General features: G+C 52.6%; 1 protein-coding gene across 7 annotated transcripts in view; it reads left to right on the top strand.

Moving 5' to 3' along the window:
* Positions 1–27,844, top strand: part of LOC120639682 (actin-related protein 9-like) — a 42,266-nt gene that overhangs the window by 8,521 nt on the left and 5,901 nt on the right. For 5 of the 7 annotated variants that reach the window (XM_039915557.1, XM_039915554.1, XM_039915556.1 and 2 more), the window contains 9 exons: positions 727–791; positions 7,021–7,110; positions 7,244–7,294; positions 8,799–8,930; positions 23,756–23,845; positions 24,223–24,293; positions 24,376–24,551; positions 24,627–24,670; positions 24,755–24,804. In XM_039915557.1, coding sequence (XP_039771491.1) covers positions 727–791; positions 7,021–7,110; positions 7,244–7,294; positions 8,799–8,930; positions 23,756–23,845; positions 24,223–24,293; positions 24,376–24,551; positions 24,627–24,670; positions 24,755–24,804 — 769 coding nt within the window. The remainder of the gene's footprint in view (positions 1–726; positions 792–7,020; positions 7,111–7,243; positions 7,295–8,798; positions 8,931–23,755; positions 23,846–24,222; positions 24,294–24,375; positions 24,552–24,626; positions 24,671–24,754; positions 24,805–27,844) is intronic. The other 2 variants (XM_039915559.1, XM_039915558.1) reach the window with 1 other exon arrangement.

Below are 27,844 nucleotides of genomic sequence, written 5' to 3'. Positions count from 1 at the left end.
TAATACTGCCTCGTGTGATGCCAGTACTTAGTGAATTACTTTAGTAGACATCTAGATTACATGGTAATTTTAGAGTGTCAACACCATTATTGTTATATGTGAGGAGGATGGGCTCATTGCTTTTCCAACATCTGATTTGGTGTCATTGTGTTACATGGGGCATTCTGTTTGTATTTGACTGATTTTGAAGCTAAGGTGATATTTATTTTCTTTCAGTTTAACATCCTAGCATTTTTTTTTCAGTCGACATTGTAATTGTCAATTCACCGAATTCAGTTTCTTAGCAAGATGGTTTGGATAAGCGCATGGTTCTGTAATAGATTATTTCCAACAGCGCATGTTCACATACTATGTGGTTGCCTGGTTCGCTTAATTGGGATTTGTCTCTTTGGACATGATCTTTGCCCAGTGGCACATTTTATTTGTATCGTGATCGTGTATCCGATCTTATGCCTTGTTTGGTTTTCGAATCTCGATCCTTTGGTTGTTGGCCATCAGTCATCAATTCAGCTTATGTCCTTGTCCAATGCTTTAAATTTGTATATATCTGTTATCCATATTATTATTAGATTTTTTGTGTGTTTTGAGTAACAGTCAGCTGTTCACTTTTCCCTTTTGTTTTATATTTCGCGCTATCCTGTACTGCAAAGTATAAATTATTTTTGATATGGCATATTCTGTTAATTCTTTTTCTGGTGAAGAATACTAATTTACTCACTATGCCAGAAATAAAAGAGATGATGTCTATTGTTCTCCACGATTTGGGGTTTAGCACAGCAGTGGTACATCAGGTTTGTCTTTGTCTCCAATCTCCTAGCATTTATCACATAAAGAGTCCTTTTTCTTTCCCTGCGATTGTATCCCAGTTAATTCAGTTAATTGGATCTGTCAGTCAAGATGGGGATAGCTTTTGTTACTGTATGTAATTACACTCCAATGTTGCTGTAATAATTTCCTCATTTCTGATATTATTGTTTTCCTGGAACTACGGAATAATTACATTCACTAATTCACCTAATGGATTATGTTCTAAATCAGCAGTTCAGTCAACATGTGGTACTTCACTAGTATGTTTATGATCCTTCTATTAGTTATTAAGTAACTATGCTGGATAGGGTATGTTGATTTGCCAAGCTGAGGCTTTGGTAGCAGTGCAGTATAACTGTTGGTATTTGTGCTAGAGTGGAAGTTCACTCCATTGCCAAAATAATGTAAGTACATGGTGTTGGTGTATATGTGAGCCCATGTATAAAGGCCCATCTTGAGGCCCATGTATAGCTACTATATTACCCACCTTTCTAGGGTTTGGAGGAATAAACACAATTATTCTCTCCTACATGGTATCATTAGCTTAGGTTTCTCCTTCTCTACCCACCTCCCCTGCCTCCCCTGCCGCCGCCGCCGCTGGCCCATGGCTAGCCGGCCGCCGGCCCCTACCCTCTCCTCTTTCCCTCCTCTACCTTCCTATGCCGCTGCTGCTGCCGCCATGGGGGCGGGTGCCGCACGCGCGGGTGCCACGGGCACCGCCGCCGCGGGCGCCGCGGCCCACCCGGTAGCTGCCGCCGCCTGGCCCAGGCCCGCCGCCGCCGCCCTTGTCACCTCCCTGCCCGCTCCCGCCGCCGCTGCCGCCGCAGCTGTTGGCGCGGGCGCGGGGGCTACGGGTGCAGGGGGTCGCGGGCACCCTGCAGCGCGCCGCCGCCGCCACTGTGGGCGCGGGGGCCGCGGGCGCAGGGGCGCGGCTGCCGATCCCGCCGCCCTGCAGCTGCTGCAGGTGCCGATCCAGCCGCCCTGCGGCCCCTGCTGCAGGCGCCGGCCGCTGATCCCGCTGCCACGGCTGCCGCCGCCGCTGCGGCCCACCGCGCCGTTGTCGCTATGGGCAAGCAGCCCACTGCCGATGCCGCCCTTCCTGAAGCTCATCCCGCGTCGTCCGCGCTCACGCCCGCGTGGCCTGGCCTCGGGATGCCCCCCGCGGATGCGCCGCTCGCCGCCGCCGCACTCCGTGGGCAGCAGGCCGACGCCGCTCTCGCCGCGGCCGCCCTCGCCGCAAGTTCGAGGCTTCGGCGGCCCAGGGGCGGGTCCGCGTGGCTGCCTCGCCTGGGAGTGCGAGCACGCTACGGCCGATGTTCTCGCTCTCTGGGTCGCCGAGGCAGAGCACTACCTCCGTGTCTCCTCCGGTCAGCAGCCCGTCGTTCCCGTGCACGTTGTCTCTTCCTCCCACCAGGCCCCGCCCTCTAGATCTGGACCCCGGCACGACCCGACTGACCCCATGGTCGCCCAGCTCCACCTCCAGGCCGCCGGCGTCCAGAACATCAGGGCATTGGTCACCGTCCTCCTCGACCCCACGTCCTCCTACAGACGCTGGCGGGACCAGGTCCTCCTCGCCCTCCGCTGCTACGTGCTCGACGACCACGTCCTCCTCGACACGCCGATCGAGGCATGGGACGTGGTGTGGCTGCGCCTCGACAGCGTCGCCATGTCCTGGATCTTTGGGACCATCTCCCTAGATCTTCAGGACATCGTCAGGACCCACGGCGGCACTGCCCGACAGGCTTGGATGGCGCTCGAGGGGCAACGCCGAGTTTCGCGCTCTCCAGCTCGACGCCACCTTCCGCCCCTTCGAGTTGGGGGGCCTCTCCGTTGGTGAGTTCGGCAGGAGGATGAAGGGCATGGCTAATGCTCTTCACGACCTCGGGTGTCCGGTGTCTGATCGGGTCTTGGTGCTCAATGTCCTGCGGGGTCTGAGCAGCATCTATGACCACCTGAAGACATGGATCACCCGCCAGAGGCCCTTCCCCTCCTTCCTGCAGGTCCGGACGACCTCGTTCTCGAGATCACCAGGGGTCTCGCGCCCGGATCGTCCTCGTCCACCCCCACCGCGCTCGTTGCTGCTCCGCCGGCGTCCTCCGCCGCTACTGCCACCTCCCTCCTTGATGCTGCTCCCACCGGGCAGACCGGAGGTGGTGGTGGGGGGGTGGACGTCTGGGGGTTATGGTGCCGGTAGGGGCCGTCGGGGCGCTCCGGCTCCTGCCCCTGCCCCTGGAGGGACGCCCTGGCCATCCTTCAGCAACTCATGGTCAGGGCGTATCTCGATGTGGCCATTCCAGGGTCTGGGGGGGCTCGTCCTCAGCTCCAGTCGGTGGCCATGTTCACCAGTGCTGCTCCCCTGTTCGCGCCGTCCTGGATCCCGCCCGCTCAGCCAAGCCAGCAGCCGACCTGGCCTGGGGGTGGGACCAGGCCGCTCTGGCGCAGTCCTTTAGCACCATGGGGCTGACGCTGCCGGTCAGCACCGAGTGGATCGCCGACTCGGGTGCCTCCTTCCACACCACCCCAGATGCCGGTATCATCTATTCTGTCCGACCCCCACACCCCTCTTGTCCTTCTTTCATCATGGTTGGTGACGGGTCTTGTCTTCCTGTCACCGTCGTGGGTTCTGCTCCTGGTTCTTTTCGTCTTCCTAATGTCCTTGTTGCTCCTCAGATGGTTCAAAACCTTCTTTCCATTCGCCAGTTTACTGCTGATAATTCTTGTTCTATCGAATTTGACTCTTCTGGTCTTACTATGCAGGATTTGGCTTCCCGGCGTCCGCTCCTCCAATGTGACAGCTCGGGGCCCCCTTACACCCTTCGTATTCCTGCTTCCGCTGCTCCGCCTTCGACTTCTTCGTCTGCTGCTTTTGCCGCGACGCCGTCTTCCACCACCTAGCACCGCCGGCTTGGACACATCGGCCGCGACGTTTTGGCTCAGCTCAGTCGTAGTACCGATGTTCCATGTACTACGGCTCCTGCGGAGCACCTCTGTCATGCGTGCCAGTTAGATCGTCATGTTAGACTTCCTTTTTCTTCTTCTTCGCATGCTGTGCATGCCTTTGATCTTGTTCACTGTGATCGATGGACCTCTCCTATACTCAGCATTTCTAGCTATAAATACTATCAGGTGGTGGCTGATGATTTTTCTCATTACTCTTGGATTTTTCCTTTGCGCGTCAAGTCTGAGACCTTCCCCACCTTCCTCAACTTCTTTGTCTGGGTGTCCACTCAGTTCGACCTCACCATTAAAGCCGTCTAGTGTGACAACGGGCGTGAGTTCGATAACTCCACCTCCCGATCCTTCTTCCTGTCTCGGGGTGTTCAGCTGTGTATGTCTTGTCCGTATACCTCTCCACAGAACGGCAAGGCTGAGCGGATGATTCGCACGACGAACGACGTCATGCGCACCCTTCTGATCCAGGCCTCTCTGCCCCCGCGCTTCTGGGCTGAGAGCCTCCAGACCGCCACCTACTTGGTTAGCCGTCTTCCGTCCACTGCTTCTCCAGCTCCTACTCCATACCACGCTCTTTCGGTACCCCTCCTCGCTACGACCACCTTCGGGTCTTCGGGTATGCATGTTACCCAAACATCTCCGCCACTGCTCCTCACAAGCTGGCGCCCAGCTCGACTCGTTGTGTGTTTCTTGGTTACTCCTCTGACCACAAGGGGTACCGATGCTTTGATCTCACCTCTCGCCGGGTCCTCATTTCCCGACGCGTGTTTGACGAGTCGGATTTCCCCTACTCCACCTCCTCCACACCTTCTCCTGACCCCGAGTTGGAGTCCTTGTTTTCGACTGACCTGGTGGTTCAGCCACCTTTACCTGTCTGGCCTTTCCCTGCAGGTTTTCCCGGTAGACCGGCACCGCTTCCGGTGATCCATGCTGCGCCAAGCGCGGCCCCGGCGCCCGCTGTCGCGCATCGCGTGGACCCGGTGTCTCCTGCTGCGCCACGTGCGGCCCCGGTGCCTTCCCATGCACCTGCGCGGTACGTTCAGCCGGTGCAGGTGTATCGGCGTCGTTCGGCGCCGACACCGGCGCCACCTCCGCCTCCGGAGGCTCCTGCGGTGCCTACTCCGGAGCCATCGCCGCCGCCGCCTCCGCCGACTCGCTCTCGAGTCGAGTCGGCGGTGTACCACCCGCCAGTCATCTATCGGGATCCTCGGCATATCCATCCCATGGTGACTCGGCGGATGGCGTCTCAAGCCACGACTCTCTCCGCCACCGAGGGAGAGCCGCGGGTCTCTCCAGTACCCTCCTCTGTCCACGACGCCTTGGCGGATTCTCACTGGCGTCGCGCGATGGAAGAGGAGTACGCGACTCTTCTTGCCAACCAGACGTGGGACCTCGTGCCGCGTCCGTCTGGTTGCAATGTGGTCACTGGCAAGTGGATTTGGACGCATAAGCGTCGAACTGATGGCACATTGGAGCGCTACAAGGCTCGCTGGGTCCTCTGGGGTTTCACCCAACGGCCTGGTGTGGACTATGATGAGACTTTCAGTCCAGTGGTGAAGCCCGCTACGGTGCGCACGGTCCTCTCGCTTTCACTCTCTCGCTCTTGGCCTGTGCACCAGTTGGATGTCAAGAATGCGTTTCTCCATGGCACTCTGTCAGATACAGTCTACTGCTCTTAGCCAGCGGGATTTGTGGACTTTAGTCGTCCGGACATAGTCTGTCGGCTCAACAAGTCTCTCTATGGTCTGAAGCAGTCTCCTCAGACTTGGTATTCTCGGTTCGCCACGTTCTTGTTGACATTGGGATTCACCGAGGTCAAGTCTGACACTTCTCTGTTCATCTATCGCCATGGGGATGAGACTGCCTACCTGCTGTTTTATGTTGATGACATTGTGCTCACAACTTCCAGTCAGCAGTTGCTTCAGCGCGTCATCTCCTCTCTGCAGCCGGAGTTTGCTATAAAGGATCTTGGTCAGCTCCACCACTTCTTGGGTGTTACTGTTGAGCATCGCCCGTCTGGCCTGTTTCTTCACCAGCGGCAGTATGCACTCGACATTCTAGAGCAGGCTGGGATGACTGATTGCAAGCCCTGCTCCACTCCTGTCGACACTCAGGCGAAGTTGTCTGCTGATCTGGGTAATCCCGTGGCTGATCCTACTGCCTACTGAAGCCTTGCCGGTGCCTTGCAGTACCTCACTTTCACCCGGCCGGATCTCACATATGCCCTTCAGCACGTATGTCTTCACATGCATGATCCTCGGGAGTCACACCTTGCTTGCGCTGAAGCGTCTCCTCCGCTACGTCCGTGGCACTGTTGGCTTCGGCTTGGTTCTGTACCGCTCTCCCACAGCTGAGGCTGCTGAGCTGGTTGTCTACACCGACGCTGACTGGGCTGGCTGTCCGGACACTCGTCGCTCCATTTCCGACTACGCCGTCTTCCTGGGCGGCAACCTTGTCTCTTGGTCATCCAAGCGGCAGCCCGTTGTCTCCCGCTCCAGCGCTGAGTACCGAGCTGTCGCTAATGGCGTGGCAGAGGCGTCCTGGCTCCGACAGCTCTTGGCGGAGCTCTACAGCCCGCTCGCCAAGAGCACGCTCGTCTACTGCGACAATGTCAGCGCTGTGTATCTCTCCACCAACCCCGTCCAGCATCAGCGGACGAAGCATGTGGAGATCGACTTGCACTTCGTGCGCGACAGGGTCGCTATCGGCGATGTTCGGGTTCTCCATGTCCTGACCACCTCCCAGTTTGCTGACATCTTCACCAAGGGTCTTCCCTTCTCGACTTTCGCGGAGTTTCGCTCCAGCCTCAACGTAGCCGGTGGCTAGCTGTGGCTGCGGGGAGTATTTGCCCTGTGTGTACTTTCTCGTTGTCCAGTCTTAAACACTGTTGCGCCAGTAGTTCCGACTGCGGGGGGGGGGGGTGTGTTGGTGTATATGTGAGCCCATGTATAGCTAGATTAAGCCTAGCCACTTGCTCTATGTTTTGTAGCTACAAATCAGATCCTTGTGAACGCACGAGTTTTACTAGTCGACAATTAGACTGAGCAACTTGTACCCAAAGGCTGGGCATTAGATTTGAGTTAAAATGTGGTTCATATGGTGTTGAATTTTCCTGTTTGGGTAAACTACAAATTGATTGCTTAGTGCCTTTTTTGGGCTCAGAATATATGTGCTAGCAGAATTCAAGAGACTTGGCCATGCTTTTGTATTTGATGATTCACAAAATGGCATCCAACATATTTTATGTTTACGTTTTATTAGGAAGCTCTAGCTGCAGCGTTTGGAAATGGTTTGTCTACAGCTTGTGTTGTCAACATTGGCGCTCAAGTTACACAAGTAGTTTGTGTAGAGGTAATGGCCCATGTGTTTCTTTTTTATTATTGCATTAACTGCTAGGGAATGGAGCTCTTATTTTTAGTGTCATGGCATTTTTCGGGAAAACACAAATTAGATATCAACACATCATCTTCCCCAATTTTTGCAGGATGGAGTAGCTTTGCCCCACACAGCATTGGCGCTTCCATATGGTGGAGATGTATGTTTGCCTGCACAACAGATTTTCATTACTTTGCTCATTTTGTCCATATGTTGTCATGATCTAATGTACTGCTGTGCATTCAGTCCTATTCTACTTGTGTGTCAGCAATGGGGATCTTCCTTTTATTTGGTACAGTGTGATTGTAGTATTGATGTATCTTGTAATTTCATCATCCTGTTCACAACATATTACTTAGGAATGCAGAAATTTCTGCTTTGTCGATAGCTCCCTCAGCAGCAGTTCTGTTTCTGCAGTTACTCAAGTGCTAAAAATATGTATAATAAGAAAAGAGTAGCTGTGGTTCCGTAAAGAGTCCTAACAAAATGAATTTGTCACGGCTCTGATTGGGGAGCCGTGCAGAACTAGGGGAAGTTGGGGATTGTGATGGTAAACAAACGCTGAACCAGACACTTGAGATCGGGTATGCTGATGGTGGCTGCGCCCAATCTCAAGGCCCTATTTAGATGAGGATCTTTCCTAATAATTCTTACTTGATTCCTCTAATTGATACATCTCCTCTCTTTATATAGAGAGGCTTGCTTGGCCCTTAAGCAATATATCTAACTCTATCTCTAAACCTAACACTAATGGGGGCCCAATAGGCCTAGCGACGGCTCAGCCAACTGCCCATGATAGAATTACTGTTAATGCAGTGTAGATTTTAGGGTTTTCAACATATTTTGCAAAAGCCGATCAGAGATATGAGTAACAATTCTATAGCTGACAATTTTTGAACTGCAATTTATTTGATTTGTATCTCCCTCTTTAGTTTTGTAATGGGGAGGATGAACTTGATTAATGTAGCATTGGAACACTAGAAACAAGTTATATGTAGAATTGTTTCAGTTTGATCAATGTTTTACTATATCAGACAAACCCTTAATATTAGCACTATGAGGTAATGAGAAACACTTCTCTACTCCTCATTTTTGGTTTTAGATGAATGCAGCTAAATGTGTGCCCTTTTATGTTCTGTAATTCTGTTTTATATGTTGTTTGGTCCATGTCCTGTATATCTAGGCATTTCCTTAGTGTTTTTGTATACCTTGTTATTTCATGCTCTCTGTAATATTCTTCATTTCAGTTAGTGATAAATTTAGGAAATATAATAGTATAAAGGGGTGCACTCAATGCTTAAAGTTCCCACCCAAGGTGGGATTTGGGGAAGTTATATTATTATAGCCCTCTAGACTAATATATATGAACTCTGACTAATGCTTATTGTATTTTAACATATTATTACATAGTTTTGTGATTTCATAATCTGATCCAGCTAGTGATAAATTGATTCCTTGATGGCATTACTGTTAGTCTTCAAAATGATGTGGTCATCTCCTTGGGTAAATAGTACTAACATTTTAGTAGCCCTTTAACTGCATGAATTACTTTTCTGGATGCTGAAAGCACTATCTCTTTGTGTTGTATATATGTATATCATTCTCTCATTATGCACTATTTCTTTCTCAATGATGTGTCCTTTGTTAATTTCATTGTATTGTAGGATATCTCTAGGTGCCTGCTTTGGGTTCAACGTCGCCATCGCACATGGCCAAACTTTCAAACTGATCCAGTGAGCAAGCCTATAGATATGCTAATGCTCAACAAAATAAAAGAGTCATATAGTCAAATAAGGGTAAGTTGCTTATTCTAGGCTTGCTAATTCTTAAAAAGGTAATGGCTTAGAAGTTTTTCCAAGTTGGACCACATGTTACAGTTGGCTACTTTTTGTTAGTTATGATCATTTTGTTGTGAGAATAAACATGTAAATCTTCTGAAAAATTCTATCATGAGATTATTGAATTAATTAACGCTTCTGAAATGCAGAAACCATATGCACATGCAAATTTAAAAAAACTGCGTGCGTCTTCTGTTAACAATTGTATTATCATGCAGTTTTTCAAGTGTATGTTGACTAGTAAATCCAGCATGTTGAAAACCAACAAAATCTACTTTCTTTTCTTTTTCCAAGTTAAAATCTCCATCCCTCCCTGCCTTTTTTGTGCTATTTGAGCTTTAGCAGACTGACGGGTCCTGATATATGCAATGAAATCCTAGTAATTGGCACTTAGGGCAACTCCAACCGATGCCTCATCCCGTCTCTCATGTTGATTTTTTTTTCTCGAACGGCGCAGGAGGACTGCGCGTCATTTCATTTAAGAAGGAAAAAAGGGGGGAACACAGGGGTTAGACAACCCCTGTACTCCATACAACTCACACATTAAGTCAACTTTTACAAAAGAAGCAACCCATGACCACTCCCCTAGGACCTAAGGTACCGGGGGCATCGACCTATCGAGGAGCTCCTTGAGCTTGGAAGCTCCTGCCATGCACCAAAGAACACACTCACTAGACACTGTCTGGAGGAGCAGCTAATGGGCAATACTCTGCGAAGACAGCTTATGAGGGTTTCTTCCTGGGGGCAACTGTTTTTAGACCTTGGGAAAAAATCTGGAAGACTTGGGCTCCCGCCAAATGCTCTTTCTTTATGTGGCTTGTTGCCCATAACAAATGTTGGACTGCGGATCGCCTAGCAAAAAGAGGCCTCCCTCATCCTGATCGATGTCCTATGTGTGACCAAGAATCAGAGACAATTAATCATCTCCTTATCGGCTGCTCTTTTGCAAGGGAATTCTGGCATCGCTTCCTCTCACAGGTCGGCCTGCAAGCTCTCTCTCCGCAGCTTTCAGATTCATCCTTTTATGACTGGTGGGAGAGGATCACCATTGACTGTAGTGTTCTAGTGCTTCAAGGAATCAACTCTCTTATCATTCTTGGGGCTTGGACTATATGGACTCAACGAAACAATTGTGTCTTTGACGGAGCCGCTCCTGATGTGGCTCGGGCTCTTATTCTGTCCAGCAAAGAAAGAAAGTTATGGTCGATGGCGGGGGCTCGAGGAATTTCCTTCCTTACTGCCTCTACATTAGTGGAATGAAAGGAGGGGCGCTGGTGGTCGTTTTTTCTTTCTATTCTTGTCAACAGGCGCGATTGTTTTAGGATTCCTGTGGGCGGGTGTGTGAGTGCTAAGATGTGTGTTCCGGTGTGGGTTTGGTGTTGAGCTGTGTCTTTGTGTTGCTTTGTATTTTCAGGGATCTTTCCCTTTCTCTTCTTAATATAATGAAGCGCAGTTCTCCTGCGTCTTTCGAGAAAAAAAAACTGTCTGGAGGAGCAACTGAACACTTGTTCGAGAACCCTGGAACACACAAGCGTTGCGGTGCTTCCAGATCTCCCACGTGACCAGGATGATGACGGAGTTAAGACCCTTGCGATGATCTTTAGGCACATGTTTTATAGTTGTGCTCCACCAAGCCGAAAAACTGGTCGTCGAGGTGGTAGGTCCGGCAATGGCCAAATTCAGGTGCTGAAATATTAGCGACCAGCATTGCCGGGTGAACACACAAGTGAGAAGGAGATGCTGGGCTGTTTCCTGTTCCTGGTCGCAAAGAGAGCAAGCAGCATGGTGAGGCAGTCCCCGCTTGGCGAGGCGATCAGCAGTCCAAATCTGTTGCTTGATGGCTAACCAGAGGAAGAACTTGCAGCGCAAAGGAGCCCAGCTCTTCCAGATCCGTCTCCAGGGTGGAAATCTGATGGAGCCGACAAAGCAAGCAGCATAAGCTGTTTTGCTGCTATTGACTTAATTTCCACCGGAACTGATCAGGTACGCCCTGCTGTAGAATTACCCCTTCCAAAGGATCCCAAACCTGTAGATACTCCATCAAGACCTGAACTGTTAAAGCACCTCTGATGTCTCGAACCCACCCTCTATTATGTAGTGCTTGAGCTACTATCCTTGATTTTCTCACTCCTTTTGGTACAGCACTGAATGGATTGGGGGCTAATTCAGCTAGTGTTCCCCCCATTAAGCCACCAGTCTGTCCAAAATAGGATGGATTCACCGCTGACGACCACTGCATCGACTGCCATATCAAAAAGAGCTTTAGCTTTTGCCGGCACTTGAATCGGGAGACCAGCCCAAGGTCTGTTGGGATCAGTTTTTTGTGCCCAGAGCCACCGTATTCGTAGTGCCCATCCGAAAACTTCCAGATTATTAATTCCCAGACCTCCATATTCAAGAGGCCGCTGAACCTTGTCCCAAGAGACCAGGCAGTTACCACCATTAGCTTTTTCCTGACCCTTCCAGAGAAATCCCCTACGTTTTTTGTCAATTGCTTTGATTACCCATCGAGCAAGATCCAAAGCAATCATGGTGTAAGTGGAAGTGGCTGTCAGGACTAATCGAGTTAACACCAGCTGCCCAGCCCTATTCATAAGAGAGGCCTTCCACCCCGGCAGGTGATCTGCCACTTTGTCAATGAGAGGGAGAAAAACTTCTTTGCTGGGTTTCCTGATGGTGAGAGGCAGCCCAAGGTATTGGCAAGGAAAATTTAATAATGAACACGCTAAAATTGTCGTGTGCTGCAGGTCCTCGGAGCAGTGAATTGGAGAAGCAGAGCTTTTAGACAGATTGGTGTGGAGCCCTGAGGCTTGCCCAAATAAATCGAGTAGAAACTTCATGACTCGGAGATCATTGCTGGTGGGGCGAAGGAAGATCACTGCATCATCAGCATAGAAGGAGGCACGGTGTGCAACCTGCTGAACTGCTAAGGGTTGCAGAAGTTGTTGTTGGATGGCAAATCTGATTAATGAGTTCATTACATCCATTACTAGGATGAAAAGCATTGGGGAGAGGGGATCCCCTTGCCGAAGACCACGATGGTGATAAATGACATCACCCGGCACCCCATTGACCAAAATCTGTGTGGACGAGGTAGAGAGGATCAAACAGAGCAGGTTGCACCACTTCTGGCCGAACCCCAAGTGCTTCAGGACCTCAATCAGGAAAGACCAAGAGACTGAATCAAAGGCTTTGGATATATCCAGCTTGAGTAGGATGTGAGCCTCTTTCTTGCTGTGTAAGGCCTTAACCATCTGCTGAACAAAAAGAAAATTATCATGGATGCTTCGACCTCTGACAAAAGCACTTTGGTTTGGAGAGACCAGATTGGACAGCAAGGGAGCAAGTCGATTGGCCATGATCTTGGTCACCAGCTTAGCAAGGCTGTGAATCAAACTTATTGGCCGGAAGTCCTTGACCAAGATAGCATCAGGTTTCTTAGGGAGCAAGGTGATAAAAGCTGTGTTGAGCAGTCTGAAGCGAGCCACATGACCTTGCTGTATTACTGAAAGTGCTAGCATAATATCATCCTTGATTATATTCCAGTAGGTTTTGTAGAAACGCCTGGTGAAGCCATCCGGTCCCGGTGCTTGATCTAGCGGCATATTTTTAACTGTAGTCCAAACCTCCTCCTCTGAGAAAGGTTCTTCTAGCACTGAGAGATCATGCCGCTGCAACCCGAGGGCCTCCAGATCGATTGTGTGATCTCTAACCTCTGCTGTACCCAGCAGATTTTCATAGAACTGCAGCACAGCCTCTTGTTTTCCTTCTTGGTCGATAATGATCTGCTCACCCACTTGCAGCTTAGCAATGAAATTCTTTTTCTTTCTGAACCGTGCCTGCTGATGGAAAAAAGAAGTGTTTGCATCCCCTTCACGGAGGTATAAAATCCTGTAACGGAGACGGGCAATGGTGCGCTCGAAAGAGGCCAACCCAAGGCAATGCAGCTTAAGTTTTTTCCTGAAGTTTTCTTCTCTCTCGCTCAGATCCCAGTCTCTGGCTATCTCAAGACGGTGTAGGATCTCTTTTGTAATTTCCAGTTGGAGTTTGACATTACCCACCTTGCGTTGCCCCCACCTCTGAAGACCTTTACTTAGACGCTGCAGTTTCAGAAACAGGTGCTCAACCGCGCAAGAGTTCACAGGTGCATTCCAGTTCTGCTCAACCGCCTCAAGAAAACCCGGAAGCTTTGTCCAGAACTTTCAAAATGAAAACGCCACTTACCCGCGGATGCGACCTTCATCCCAAGGACCAACGGGCAGTGATCAGAGACCACTGATGCTGTGCTCTGTAAAACAGCATCAGGGAAAATCTCGTCCCAGTTCACACAACAAAAAGCACGATCCAACCTGACCAATGTTGGAGAAGACCGTTCGTTCGACCAAGTGTATTTTCTTCCCAAAAGGGGGATTTCTTTAACTTCTACCTCGTTGAGAAACCGTCTGAACCTTCCCATCATTGCCCTATCGAGGTTGGTGTTGTTCTTGTCCTCAGCTTGGTAAATAAGGTTAAAATCCCCAGCCATAATCCACGGTCCTGAGCAGAGGGCGCAAACGTCCCTGAGTTCCTGCAAGAACGCCACCTTCTCAGCATCTGCCTGCGGCCCATAAACACCTGTAAACGTCCCTGAGTTCCTGCAAACTGAACCAAAACTGAGAACGTATCCACTCTGGAGGATAAAGCATGGCAGACGTCACTTTTCCAAGCAATCAGAATTCCCCCTGGTTCCAATGGCTGGCAGATCAACAAATTTATCATAAGCAGTACCGAACACTGACAAGAATAGGCGCTGAGACAAATCAGCGACCTTAGTTTCTTGAAGGCACACAATTGGTGCATTTGTAGAACGGATGACATCTCTTACAGAATTGCGCCGATCAGCTTGGTTAAGACCGCGCGCATTCCAAACCAAAATAGAAGGATTCATCAAAAAAAGGGGAGAGAGCGACCAGGACCAGAGGGTCAGAACCCAAAGCACGTGCCAGTGCCCCACACCTGCAAATCCTCCTCAGGCGTCCAGCTGAGAATAGCAGTCATGGCAGCCATGTGGCTGTCAGAGAGCGTTTGCCCAAACGTCTTGAAGTAGGCATCTTGAGTTTCAGGATCAATCTTCTCTGTAGCTTCAGAACCGAGGTTCCTCATCACTTTCCTCTGCGCAACCGTAGTCACCGGGCCCGCGAACAAGGATTAGCGCCGGTCACCCGCCTGCTCCGGCGCGGGAGAGAACCAGGGGGAGGCGCCTTGTTCCTGCGCCTCTGCACCATGGGCGGAGGGAGGAGACAGTCAATTGGCTTGCGAAGTTCTTGGAGTTGACGAGGCGGTGATAAAGCTGGAGTGGGAGCCACCGCAGCAGGTGGTGAAGAAGGCCCCACTTGGTCAGGCGGTGCTGAAGGCCCAACTTGGTCTAGGCCGCGTCGCCGACGAGAGTAGACCTTGAGGGGGGTGGCCGCAGGTCGGGCGGTGACCGCCTCCCCAACCCGCCCAGCAAAATCCGAGGTGTCGGGGAATTGAACCAGCCCCGCGCCGGAGCCAGCTCCACAGGTGTCCTCAACCAACCCTCCTCACGGCTGCCGAACAAGTTTGGTCGCCCGTGGCAGCAGCTTCCGTTGCCAACAAAGAAACAAATGCCGCGACCACCTCCTCCGAGTCCCCGTTTGCCATCGGCGGGGGGATCAGCACAGCCGGAGCAGCAGCCGGTGCCGTCACAGAGGATGGGGGCGCACTTGGGCCACTCACGGTCTGGGATTCCAGCTCACCTTGGGCCGAGGAGGAAACATGCAGAGAAACATCACCCGGCCCAGCAGCACCAATGACCTGAGGTCCCACCACCACGGGAAGGGGGGCACGCCAGGGCATGTCGCCTGGGCTCCAGTGACGGCATTAACGCCATCAACCAAGGAGATCCCCACAACTAACTCCACCGCATCGTAACTTGGACTCGCGTCCCCCGCCGCTCGCAAGAACTCCGAAGGTCCGGCTTCCTCGGGAGAAGAGAGAGCCGCCGGGACTTGAAGGCTCCCGCCCGTAACCGAGGCGGCTCCCGTGGACTATGCAGGGGAGGGGGCGTCCACCACGTGGCCCCGAACCATGGGGAGAGGCCCTAGCCGCGCTGGAGGGGCACGCGGCGACCTATCCTGCCGCCACCGCCGACGCCCGCGCCTGTCACCATCGGCCTCAGGCGGAACAGGGGGATCCCCGGCTCCCATCAGCTGCTCCACGAGGGCCACCGAGACGCTGATTGGGTAGACTAGCGTGCGCCTCACCGGACGAGAGCCACCAGCCGCCAACAGAGGCTCCAAAATCTCGCGCTCCCAACACCTGCGGGATCAAGCCCGGGTGCGAACACCAGGTGATCACCGTGAACACATCCCGTTGATCCAGAGTAGTTGGGTGAATTTCACTGATCCAACAATGATCATTGAGGAGTTGCGCAACAGTAGCTAGCAACCCAGGCGGTGTCAGCAGATTCGTTGCCGGAGGAAACCTCAGGAGCCGGAGAGTCTGCCCCCAAGCTAGAGGCAGGAGCACCAGCGGTCGCCGACAATCTTCCGGGACCGCAATTGCCCCTCCTCCGCGGCTGGCGCGGTCGCTTCCGCCCATGTGAGGCCGCAGGAGCGCCAATAGAGGGGGCTAGCGAAACCAGGGGAACCGGCGCCGGCCCAGGAGCGGCCACCGGTCGCCAAACCAGACGAGGAGGATGCAGAGCAGAGGAGAGGGAGCCGGGAGGTTGACACCGGTAGTCGTAGGACCCATGTCCAAACGCCCGGCAGCGAAAACAGCGCGTCCCCGACCGGCAGCACGCTGCCCGGTGTCCGGGAGAAGCAATTGAAGCATCTCCCCCACAGGTCCGCCGGGACCGGCCTGCGGGGACGCCGCGCCAGACGCCTCTGCTCCCTGCGCACATGGCGGCCCACCACCGTCGTCCAGCCATCCGCGTCCGGGGCCGCTGCCGCCATGGATGAGCGCCCCGAACTCCGCAGCATGATACGGGGGGAGGACCGTGAAACAATGTCCACGGCAGCAGCCGAGGCTGCCTGGTGCGCAACACCAGAAGCCTGCGAGGCCGGCGCCAGAGAACCGCCAGAAAGGAGGACGTCCATGAAGGACGGAGAGGCACCGCCGCCGGACTTCCCAGAAGGAGGGGAAGCATCGCTCCACCTCTGAGCTTTAGAACGACCAGCGGCGGCGCCCGTAGGAACGAGAGGAACAGGGGACAATGAAGGTTCTCTCGACACCAGGGGAGAGGGGGAGGCCGGGCGGCAGATGGCCGCGGCCGTGGAGGTGGCCGCCGGGCCCAGAGTGGGCGCCGGCTTGGGGCTGGTGGAGAGGTGGGCGCCGGGAGGGGGAGGGGGAGGAGAGGAGACGCGAGCCATCGAAGTGCTTCTAATAAAAATCTTAAATTAAGATACCACTTGTATGTGGAGAAAAATCCCTCATGTTGATTTTGAGAGTTTAACAGTGAAAAACCTTCTCCAACCGAGCTCTCATCCAACACACGACAAATGAGAGCCCTCTTTTCTCCCCTCTCGACTCTCACTTACTGGAGAGTTCGGCAGCTCCCGCCCGCTTGCGCCGGTGGATCTCACACACGTGCGGCCGTGGGGGCTTCGACGGCGGCTCACTCGCACGGCTCCGTGTCTCACGCGTTGAGGGAGCTCGCCTGCGCGCGGCCGGTTGAGCTCCGCCGGTGGCCCGCTCTTGCGGCTACCTCCTACCCGCGGCGAGATGCTCGGTGGCTCCCGCACGCACGTGTCGGGGGAGCTTGTCTTGATGCGGCCAGGGGAGCGCCTCGCGGCCTGCTTGTGCAGCCCCTGTCCGCCCACGGCGAGGAGCTCGCGTGCGCACGGCTAGGGGAGCGCTGCCGGCGGCTGAATCGCGTGGCTCTCGCACACGCTGGGCGAGCTGTTTGCGCTGCTGGCGGAGCTCGCGTGTGTTTGTGGAGGGCAATATTTATTTATTTATTTTGCAATTTTCATTATCAAATTGTATACCTTTTTAAAAGGCAAAATAGCCAAAATCATACTTGAACTATTGGGCTCGGCTCAATTTGGTCCCTGAACTATGAAAATGTCCAATTTAGTCGCTGAACTATCCTAGCCGACCCAACTTCGTCCTTGAACCCAACGTGGCACGCCACGTAGGCTCCTTCTTGTAGAGAATTGGCAAACACCACACACCCTAGGAAGGGGGGGTGACCTTTCATTATATAGGCCGTATAGGCTTGGGTTACAAGAAACACAATACAAGCACAAATACAACTCTATATATCTAACACCCGCCCGCAGTCGCAGGGGAAGCCTGTCGAACTCCAAGACTGGATCTAAAATCAGTAAACAACTGTACAGGAAGACCCTTAGTCATAATGTCAGCAAACTGATGTGAAGATGGCACATGAAGAACACGAACTTGTCCCAAAGCCACCTTCTCGCGGACGAAGTGAATGTCAATCTCGATGTGTTTCGTTCGTCGATGATGGACAGGATTGGCTGTCATATAAACAGCACTGACGTTGTCGCAGTAGACGAGCGTAGCCTTCGAGAGGGAAATGTGAAGCTCCTGAAGCAGCTGACGCAACCAGCAACACTCAGCCACAGCATGGGCCACAGCCCTGTACTCAGCCTCAGCACTAGAACGGGACACTGTAGTTTGTCGCTTGGATGACCACGAAACCAAAGTGTCGCCAAGAAAAACACAGTATCCTGAAGTAGATCGCCTGGAGTCAGGACAGCCAGCCCAGTCTGCATCTGTGTAGGCTGTAAGTGTATCAATCGGTCCAGCGCCGATATGAAGACCAGAAGTCAGCGTGCCCTTCACGTATCGTAGGATACGTTTCACGAGCGCCATATGAGGCTCGCGAGGATCATGCATAAAGAGACAGACTTGCTGAACAGCATATGCAAGATCAGGACGAGTGAGAGTAAGGTACTGTAAAGCCCCCGCCAAACTCCTGTACTCAGAGGGATCAGCAACTGGTGTTCCATCTGTAGCTGAAAGTTTCGCCTTGGTGTCAACTGGCGTCGTCGTAGAGTGACACTCACTCATACCAGCACGCTGAAGGAGATCCAAGGCATACTGACGCTGTGATAGAAACAAACCATCTGAAGAACGAGTAACTGATATACCCAGGAAGTGATGAAGAGCCCCAAGATCAGTCATAGCAAACTCAGTGTGAAGACGACCAATAATGTCATGAAGCAGACCAGTAGAAGAGGCAGTCAGCACAATATCATCCACATATAGTAACAAATAAGCAATGTGGGTGCCATCCTTGTAGATGAATAAGGATGTGTCAGAGACCGAGGCGACAAATCCAAGCTGTTTAATGTATGTAGCAAACCGTTGGTACCAAGCACGAGGGGCCTGCTTCAGGCCATAAAGCGACTTTTGTAGAAGGCAAACATGATCAGGAAGGGCTGGATCAACAAAACCTGGAGGCTGCTGGCAATAAACTGTCTCATTAAGATGACCATGGAGAAAAGCATTCTTGACATCCAGTTGATGAATAGGCCAGTGGCGAGAGGCTGCAATACTCAAAACTGTCCGGATGGTACCTGGTTTAACAACCGGACTGAATGTCTCATCATAATCAATGCCATGCTGCTGAGAGAATCCCCGAACAACCCAACGAGCTTTGTGACGAGCAAGGGAACCATCAGAATGATACTTATGCTTGAAAATCCACTTTCCTGTCACAACATTAGCACCAGGGGGCCGAGGAACAAGACGCCAAGTACCATTGTCAATTAGGGCCTGAAACTCATCTGCCATAGCTGCTCGCCAACTGGGATCAGCAAGCGCACTGCGATAATTGCTCGGAATAGGAGAAGCAACGACATGATCAACAGACAAGTTCCGATAATTGACAGGCTGTATGGTACCAGACTGAAGACGAGTCAGCCGTCGGAGAGTAGGCGGTGGTGAAGAGCCGCGCATCGGCTGAGGAGGAGGCGCAGGCGGCTGAAGTCCAGCAGCTGTAGCACCATACCGTCGAACGGGGAGGGGACTGTTGACGGGACGACGACTGTAGACAGTGCCGAAACGACCAGCCCGAGCAGCAGGACCCTGCAGCAGGCGCAGGTGCAGCAGCAGGCCCTGCAACAGGCGCAGGTGCAGCAGGTGCTGCAGCAGGCCCTGTAGGCACTGGTGGAGCTGCAGGGTCGCCAACAGGAAGACGCCCGCCCGTAGTCGAAGCAGATCCTGACGGGGGCACGAGACCACGCCCGCCGGGACTAGTAGCAGGGAGCGGCTGCTCAACATCCATGGAGGACGGAGCTGCCGCTGGAGCTGAGGGCGGCTGCTCAACATCCATGGAGGATGGAGCTACCGCTGGAGGTGTAGAACTCAAACGCGTCGAACCTGTCGCATGGTTAGTAGGACAATGCACAATATCCGAAACGTCATCGAGGAGGAAATCCAGGAGAGGACTCAGGCAAAGGAGGATCCCGAGCAAAGGGAAAGGAGAATTCATCAAATACGACATGGCGTGAGATGATGAAGCGCCTAGTAGAGAGATCAAGGCAGCGATACCCTTTGTGAGAAGATGGATACCCCACAAAAACGCATGCAGTCGAGCGAGGAGCTAGCTTGTGTGGGGAAGTAGCCTGCAGGTTTGGGTAGCAAAGACACCCGAAGACGCGTAAATGATCGTAGGAGGGAGGCGTACGATGAAGGCGCGTATACGGGACTTCACCACCAACGGATGATGAAGGACGGCGATTTAGCAAATATGTGGCTACTGCAAGGGCCTCAACCCAGTAGGGGGGCGGCATGGATGCATGAATGAGCAGTGTGCGCACGGAATTATTAAGAGTACGAAGGACACGCTCGGCCTTGCCGTTCTGGGGTGAGGTGTAAGGGCAAGAGAGTCGAAACAAGATCCCATGAGCTGCTAGGTGAGTTATGGTGGTCTTATTGACAAACTCAGTTCCATTATCAGCCTGAAAGCATTTAACAGGAAGGCCAAACTGTGTACGAGCGTAGGCAATGAAATCTACTAAGTGACCGTGCACATCAGACTTTCGATGGAGAGGGAAAGTCCAGCAAAAGTGGGAGAAATCATCCAGCAAAACCAAATAATACGAGTAGCCTGATATGCTAGGAATGGGAGACGTCCAAACATCACAATGAACTATCTCAAAAGGAGAAACAGTGTGTGAAGTAGAAGTAGCAAAAGGGAGACGAGCATGCTTGCCAAGCTGACAGGCATGACAAAGCGTGCTGTCTGATTTATTACAGGCTATAGAATGACTGTTTCTAAGTCTAACAATGGCTGAAGACCCCGGGTGACCAAGACGCTGATGCCATAGCGACGACGATGCAGCAAGGAGGGCTTGGGCGGTGCTAGGAGTAGCTGCGGATATGGTGTATAGGTCGCCATCGCTATTGCAGCGAAGAATCACGCGCCGCGTGCTGAGGTCCTTCACAGAAAAACCAAAGGCATCAAATTCTATCGAGCAGCTATTGTCACGGGTGAATTGACGAACAGACAGGAGGTTGCGAACGATAGAAGGAACAATGAGAACATTATTAAGGGCAAAATTTGATGCAGCGGTGGCTAGGACAGAATGACCTCTAGACGTTACGGGAATATGTGAACCATTGCCTACTGAAATAGAAACATGCGAAGCAGGTGAACGAGAGAGAATATACCATCCGAGGAGTGCATGTGGGTGGAGGCGCCTGAGTCCATCACCCATGGAGAGGAGCCCTGCAGCTGCATCTGTAGCGCCGCAATGAGACCCGCCTGGTCCCATGTCTGTGTGGGCTGCTGGTACTGCTGCTGCTGGGGTGGGGTGGAGAACTGCAGGGGGCGAACGCGGTGTAGGCTTGCTGAGGAGCAGGTCCCAGCACGCCCTGACCGCGCCAGGAGCCGCCACCACCAACGGAGGACCAGCCCTGACCGCCGGGAGTGCCCCACGGAGAGAAGCAGACCCACGGGCTGGTGGGAGTAGGCCCGCGGGGCTGCTGCTGCTGGTACTGCTGCTGCTGGGCGCCACCACTTCCATTGCCGCCCTTCTTCCTGCGCCGACGCTGCTGCTGCTGCGGCAGCTGAAGATGCTGCTGCTGCGGTTGCTGCTGCTGCGGCGGTGCAGTAGACGAGGATGGACGGCAGGAAGACCCGCAGCCTTTGGTGGCGGCGACCAGCGCTGTGGAGGACAGCACCTTCGCCTCATTGGCCATGCGCAGCTCCTTGAGGGCGAACTGATTAAGGGCTTCATCAAAGGTGATGTCCTTGGTGCCGGCGACGATGTCCTTGGTGTTGCTGAATTTGGGGTGAATACCCCGCAGCAAATTCAGCACCAAGGTGGGCTCGGCGACGGGATGACCAACTTCACGCAGGGCGTCGGCAGCTAGCTTCATCTTCTTGCCAAAATCCATGATGGAAAGATCACCCTGAGTCATGGAGTGGAAGTCCTCGCTCAGGAAGATGGCGCGGGGAGCCTTGTTGGCCTGAAACTTGTTGGAGATGGCAACCCAGAGCTCCCGCGCCGTCTGATTTTCAGCCATGGTGAAGTCAAGAACATCTTGAGAGACGGAGCCGTAAAGCCACGTGCGAATGCAGCAGTCAATCTGCTCCCAAGCGGGATCAGTGCGGCGAGGGGGAACGGAGCCGTCGATGTGATGAAGAAGCCCGAACTTGCCGCACATCGCCTTGAAGAAGGCCGACCACTTCCCGTAGTTGGCGCTGTGCAGTTCCAGTTCAAGGGGAACATGGGACTTGACGTTGATCGTAGCGTAGGGGTGGAGGAAGAGGGCGCCTGCTGATGCATCCACAGCAGAGGGCATGGAGGGGGCGCCAGAGGAGGGAGAAGACGCCGCTGATGTCGCAGAGGAGGTCGACATGATTGCAGATGCAATCTGGACCACGCAGCAAGGGTCTGCGGCTGGTGTGGTGGGCGCAGGGAAGGAGGAGGGGGCGCCCTAGGGTTAGGGCGCAGGGGAGAGGTGCTGGGCGCCCAGGGAGGGCGCAGGGAAGGGAAGGAAGGGTGGCGCCGATGGGGAGGAGGCCCCTGGACGGCGGCTAGGGCAGCGGAAGGGAGGGGGGCGCACGGCTGGGCAAGGGGAGGGTCCGGACTCGTGATACCATGTAGAGAATTGGCAAACACCACACACCCTAGGAAGGGGGGGTGACCTTTCATTATATAGGCCGTATAGGCTTGGGTTACAAGAAACACAATACAAGCACAAATACAACTCTATATATCTAACACTTCTGTCACCGCCCAGTCAGCTTAGGGTGTGAAATACACTTTTTTCCCTCCATCCATATAGCAGATTTAAAATGGGCAGCTTCCAGCCCACATCAAGCTCTGACCGCTCCCCCCAGTAGTGTTTTAATGGCGCCTAGGCGTCCAGGCGGACCCTGCTCGCTTTGGGTTACAGTGGCGCCTAGGCGCTGCCTACTCGTCCAGGCGGACCCAGCTCGCCTCGCCTCGCCTTAACCCCTTTAGAACATTGCTCCCCAGCCAGGTCGTCACCCCTCCTAGGTAGTATAGGTCATCAATGGCAAGGGAGGGAGCGGCTCGATGTGGGCTGCCTCTGCTCTATTGATGGAGGGTAAAAAGGGTATTTCACACTCCAAACTGACTGAGCGGTGACTGGAGTTGCCTACATGGAGTTGCCACGTTACATTCAAGGATGAAGTTGGGTTGGTTAGGATAGTTGAGGGACTAAAATGGACGTTTTCATAGTTTAGGGACCAAATTGAGCCAAGCCCCATAGTTCAGGGATGATTTTGGCTATTTTGCCTTTTCAAAATAACTATTAAATATGGTTATTAAAAATTAATGGTTATAAATAATTCCTGTTAAAATATTATTAGTAGGAAATATAGTCATTCATAAAATTCTTGTTGGTAATAAACACCGTTTGCATATATAATGCTTAGATTGTTAGTTACATGATGATATTAATAAAGAAAGAGGTGCATAAGATGTAAGGAGGTATATGAGAGTTTGGTTGGAGTGCTAAGGAAAGCAGGGTGCTGGAATCTGGATGGGAGATTCTCATTGAGGGGAATAAGGGCTCAAATTTGAGAGTTCCTGATATGGTCGGACGCGTGTATGAGAGGCGCTGTCGTGGCTGATGAGAAGACGGGCAGCGCGCCCACGGTGCCGTAGCAGTTTACTTTGTGTTTGAATTTCGTATTCTTAAGTTGGTTGTAATCAAACATATATCTATGTACTAGATGGCTTAATGGAAGTTATGCTAGGAGATCAATTAGATCTCTTGGCGTCCCACATGTCCTTGCCTCTGTCCAACGTGCGCTCCTCTGTTCTTGCTCGACGCCGGCCGCCAGAACGAAGTCGCGCCCTCGCCGCCGCCGGGAGCCGAGTCCCCGGCCTCCCGTCCACCACGGATACGCGCTATGCCGCTCGCTCTCTGACGGATATATCTATGGAGTTGCCCTTAGGACCTTGTACTTTGTAGGTTGGGATCCAAATGCCTAGGATTTAGTATGAATGCAACATCATTCCTAAAATTCCTAGACCAATCCCCATCCTCCAAACATGCCTTTTAAATGGTCATTTTTTATTGCATCATGCTTATTAGTACAGAAAAAGAATTCCAGTAGCGTAAGGTAATATTTTGCTGAAGATACCATTTTAAATTTGCAGGTTATGTCCTACCTTGCTTTATGTAAAAATGGTCAAAAAATGACAAAAACTTGTATCTTTGCTTAAAACTTTCTTTTACGGTTTTACCTAAAACTTTCCTTGGCCAATTCTGTTGTTTTCATTACAGTTGAGGTGGTATAAGTACATATTTTTTCATTTTTTCAGAGTGGGACGTTTGATGCAGTTACCCTTGTTCATTCATACGATAATGAAAGATCTGCTGGTCATCAGAAGACAAGACTATCAGCTCTTAATGTAATTCCTTGAACATGTACACAATCTTTTGGTCTTCCCCTTTATTTCCTTGCTGCTGCTGTCTTTTAAAACAACACATAAGATTATGTTTTTTTCAGAATGCATTGTCTTACAGAAGTGAACATTGTGCTCATGCCTGGCATGAGTAGAACTGTGGATATGTTCTCTCTCATGCACACAGAAGTGTGCACAAACAAACTGGATCTGTCCATTTAAAGTGCTTATTTAATTGTTGCAATTCATATTCCAGCATTTTCCATCTCCTTGAAAAGGGTGTTGAACAATTGTAGGCGAAATTCTGCAGGTGTTTCTCTTATATGAATTGTATATATGTAACATATATGAAATTTAAATTACGGTAAATTGTGATAAAATAGGTTCCTCCTATGGGGCTTCTTTACCCAAGGGTTCTTGTTCCAGAAGAGTACCCTCCACCTCCTCGATCTTGGTGAGATTTTGTTTTTCTTAGTTTGGTGATTATGCTTTTGCATATTATATGATTGCTTCATACGAGTTGTGTATGCTCCCAGGTTCCAAGACTATGATGACATGCTGGAAGATACTTGGCAAACAAGTGACAGTCTTTACCCTAGTGGGAATGGTGGGTATGGCATGTGGGACAATTACCCGATGTTTCCCACTAGATTAAAGAAATTTGATAACATTGGCCTCGTAGAGGCCATTGTTAGTAGCGTTCTTTCGACAGGTAATCTTTCATTCTTTCTTGATTTATCGCTTACCTGAAAGAAAACTTTTTAACAGTAACAACTACTGATTACAGGACGTGTTGACCTTCAAAGGAAGCTTTTCTGTAGCATTCAGCTGGTAAAATATCAGGCTTATTTTCTCCAATAAAACCAATATTGTCTCTGACTTGTTAGAGGGATTACTGTAATATGTGCCTTTCAGGTTGGTGGTGCAGCTTCTACAGCTGGCCTTGCACCAGTTCTGGAGCAAAGGTTTGTTATATGTCGCTTGTCCTATCATTGTTTAATGGAAGAATGTTGGACTAACTTTGCAAAAGCTTTGGAATAAGTTTGCAAATAATGTGATACTATGTATACAGTGCACAAGAATAATGGACATCAGTTTTTTTACATAAATATATTTTGTAGTCCCTTTGTAGAAGTATAGTGGACAACTATTGTGAAACAGAGGAGTATTAAGTCCCCCTCTCTAGGTCACAAATAACTGACATTTTGGACATGGGCACAGTCCTTAAAATGTATGCTTGATCACTAGTCTCTCTTCAATGTTTCTACATGTTGTAGCAGAATTTATGTGCTTTGGCTGCATTTCCTCCCAAAATGTTATTTATTTGTGTCTGGAGGTAGTGCCTTCTGTTGGAGTATATTGAGCCCATGTGTATAGAGGCCCATCTAGAGGCCCATCTAGTGTTGGAGGAATATACTAATTATTCCCGTCATTATGGTATCAATAGCTTAGTTTTTTCCACCTTCCTCTGTTCCAGCCGCCAGGGAGCTTCAGCGGCCCAGGAGCGGGTCCGCGTGGCTGCCCTCGCCTGGTAGCGCGAGCGCGCCACGGCCGACGCCCTCGCCCTCCGGGTCGCCGAGGTGGAGCGCTTCCTCCGCGTCTCCTCCGGCCAGCCCGTCGACCCCGAGCACGGCACCTCCTCCTCCCACCAGGCCCCGCACGCTGGATCTGGAGCTCGGTACGACCCGACTGACCCCATGGTCGCCCAGCTCCACCTCCAGGCGGTCGGCGTCCAGAACATCAGGGCTCTGGTCTCCGTACTCCTCGACCCCGCGTCCTCCTCCTACGGCCGCTGGCGGGACCAGGTCCTCACCCTCCGCCGCTACGCCCTCGACGACCACGTCCTCGTCGACTTGCCGATCGAGGCGCGTGACGTGATGTGGCTGCGCCTCGACAGCGTCGCCCTGTCCTGGATCTTCGGGACCATCTCCCTGGATCTTCAGGACCTCGTCAGGACACACGGCGGCACCGCGCGACAGGCTTGGGTGGCGCTCGAGGGGCAGTTCCTCGGCAACGCTGAGTACCGCGCTCTCCAGCTCGACGCCACCTTCCGCACCTTCGTGCAGGGGGACCTCTCCGTCGGTGAGTACTGCCGGCGGATGAAGAGCATGGCCGATGCTCTTCACGACCTCGGGGATCCAGTGTCCGATCGGGTCTTGGTGCTCAATGTCCTACGGGGACTGAGCAGCACCTACGACCACCTGAAGGGCTGGATCGCCCGCCAGAGGCCCTTCCCCACCTTCCTGCAGGTCCGGGACGACCTCGCCCTCGAGGAGATCACCAGGGGTCTCGCGCCCGGATCGTCCTCGCCCACCCCCACCGCGCTCGTTGCTACTCCACCGGCCTCCTCCGCTGCACCTGCTACCTCCCTCCTTGGTGCTGCTCCCGCCGGGCAGACCGGAGGAGGGGGGGCCGTGGACGTCGCCGGCGACGGGGTGGTGGTGGTGGTGGCACTGGTGGCCCTACTTCTGGGGGCACCGGTACCGGTGGGGGCCGTCGGGGCGCGCCGCCACCGACTCCGGCTCCGGCTCCCGCTCCTGCCACTGTCGCTGGAGGTACGCCCTGGCCATCCTTCAGCAACCCATGGTCAGGGCGCATCTCGATGTGGCCGTTCCAGGGTCCGGGAGGGGGCACCGTCCTCAGCTCCAGCCGGCGGCCATGTTCACTGGCGCTGCTCCACTCTTCGCGCCGTCCTGGACCCCGCCCGCTCAGCCCAGCCAGCAGCCGACCTGGCCTGGGGGGTGGGACCAGGCCGCTCTGGCGCAGTCCTTCAGCACCATGGGACTGACGCCGCCGACCAGCACCGAGTGGATCGCCGACTCGGGCGCCTCGTTCCACACCACCCCCGATGCTGGTATCCTCTCTTCTGTCCGACCCCCACACCCCTCTTGTCCTTATTCTATCATGGTTGGTGATGGGTCTTGCCTTCCTGTCACCGCCGTGGGTTCTGCTCCTCGTCTTCCCATTGTTCTTGTTGCTCCTCAAATGGTTCACAACCTTCTTTCTATTCGCCAGTTTACTGCTGACAACTCCTGTTCTATCGAATTTGACTCCTCTGGTCTTACTGTGAAGGATTCGGCTTCCCGGCGTCCGCTCCTCCGATGTGATAGCCCGGGGCCCCTTTACACTCTTCGGCTTCCTGCTCCCGCTGCCTTGCCTTCGGCTTCTTCGTTTTCTGCTTTTGCCGTGACGCCTTCTTCCACCACCTGGCACCGCCGGCTTGGTCACCCCGGCCGCGATGTTTTGGCTCAGCTCCGCCGTAGTACCGATGTTCCATGTACTAGGGCTCCTGCTGAGCACCTCTGTCATGCGTGCCAGTTAGGTCGTCATGTTAGACTTCCGTTTTCTTTTTCTTCTTCGCATGCTGCGCATGCTTTTGATCTCATTCACTGTGACCTGTGGACATCTCCTGTACTCAGCATGTCTGGCTATAGATATTATCTGGTCATTGTTGATGATTTTTCTCATTACTCTTGGACTTTCCCTTTGCGCGCCAAGTCTGAGACCTTCCCCACCCTCCTCCACTTCTTTGCCTGGGTGTCCACTCAGTTCGGCCTCACCGTTAAGGCCGTCCAGTGTGACAACGGGCGGGAGTTCGATAACTCCACCTCCCGGTCTTTCTTCCTGTCTCGGGGTGTTCAGCTGCGTATGTCTTGTCCGTATACCTCTCCTCAGAACGGCAAGGCTGAGCGGATGATTCGCACGACGAACGACGTCGTGCGCACCCTTCTGATCCAGGCTTCTCTCCCCCGCGCTTCTGGACTGAGAGCCTCCACACCGCCACCTACTTGCTCAACCGCCTTCCGTCCACTGCTTCTCATGCTCCCACTCCACCACGCTCTTTTCGGTACCCCTCCTCGCTACGACCACCTTCGGGTCTTCGGGTGTGCGTGTTACCCTAACACCTCCGCCACCGCTTCTCACAAGCTGGCGCCCCGCTCGACTCGTTGTGTGTTCCTCGGGTACTCCCCTGACCACAAGGGGTACCGATGTTTTGACCTCACC

The sequence above is a fragment of the Panicum virgatum genome, chromosome 7K (genome assembly GCF_016808335.1).
Source record: "Panicum virgatum strain AP13 chromosome 7K, P.virgatum_v5, whole genome shotgun sequence".
Classification (NCBI taxonomy): domain Eukaryota; kingdom Viridiplantae; phylum Streptophyta; class Magnoliopsida; order Poales; family Poaceae; genus Panicum; species Panicum virgatum.
The sequence above is the reverse complement of the archived record's forward strand: the minus strand, read 5'-3'. Positions and strand labels throughout refer to the sequence as shown.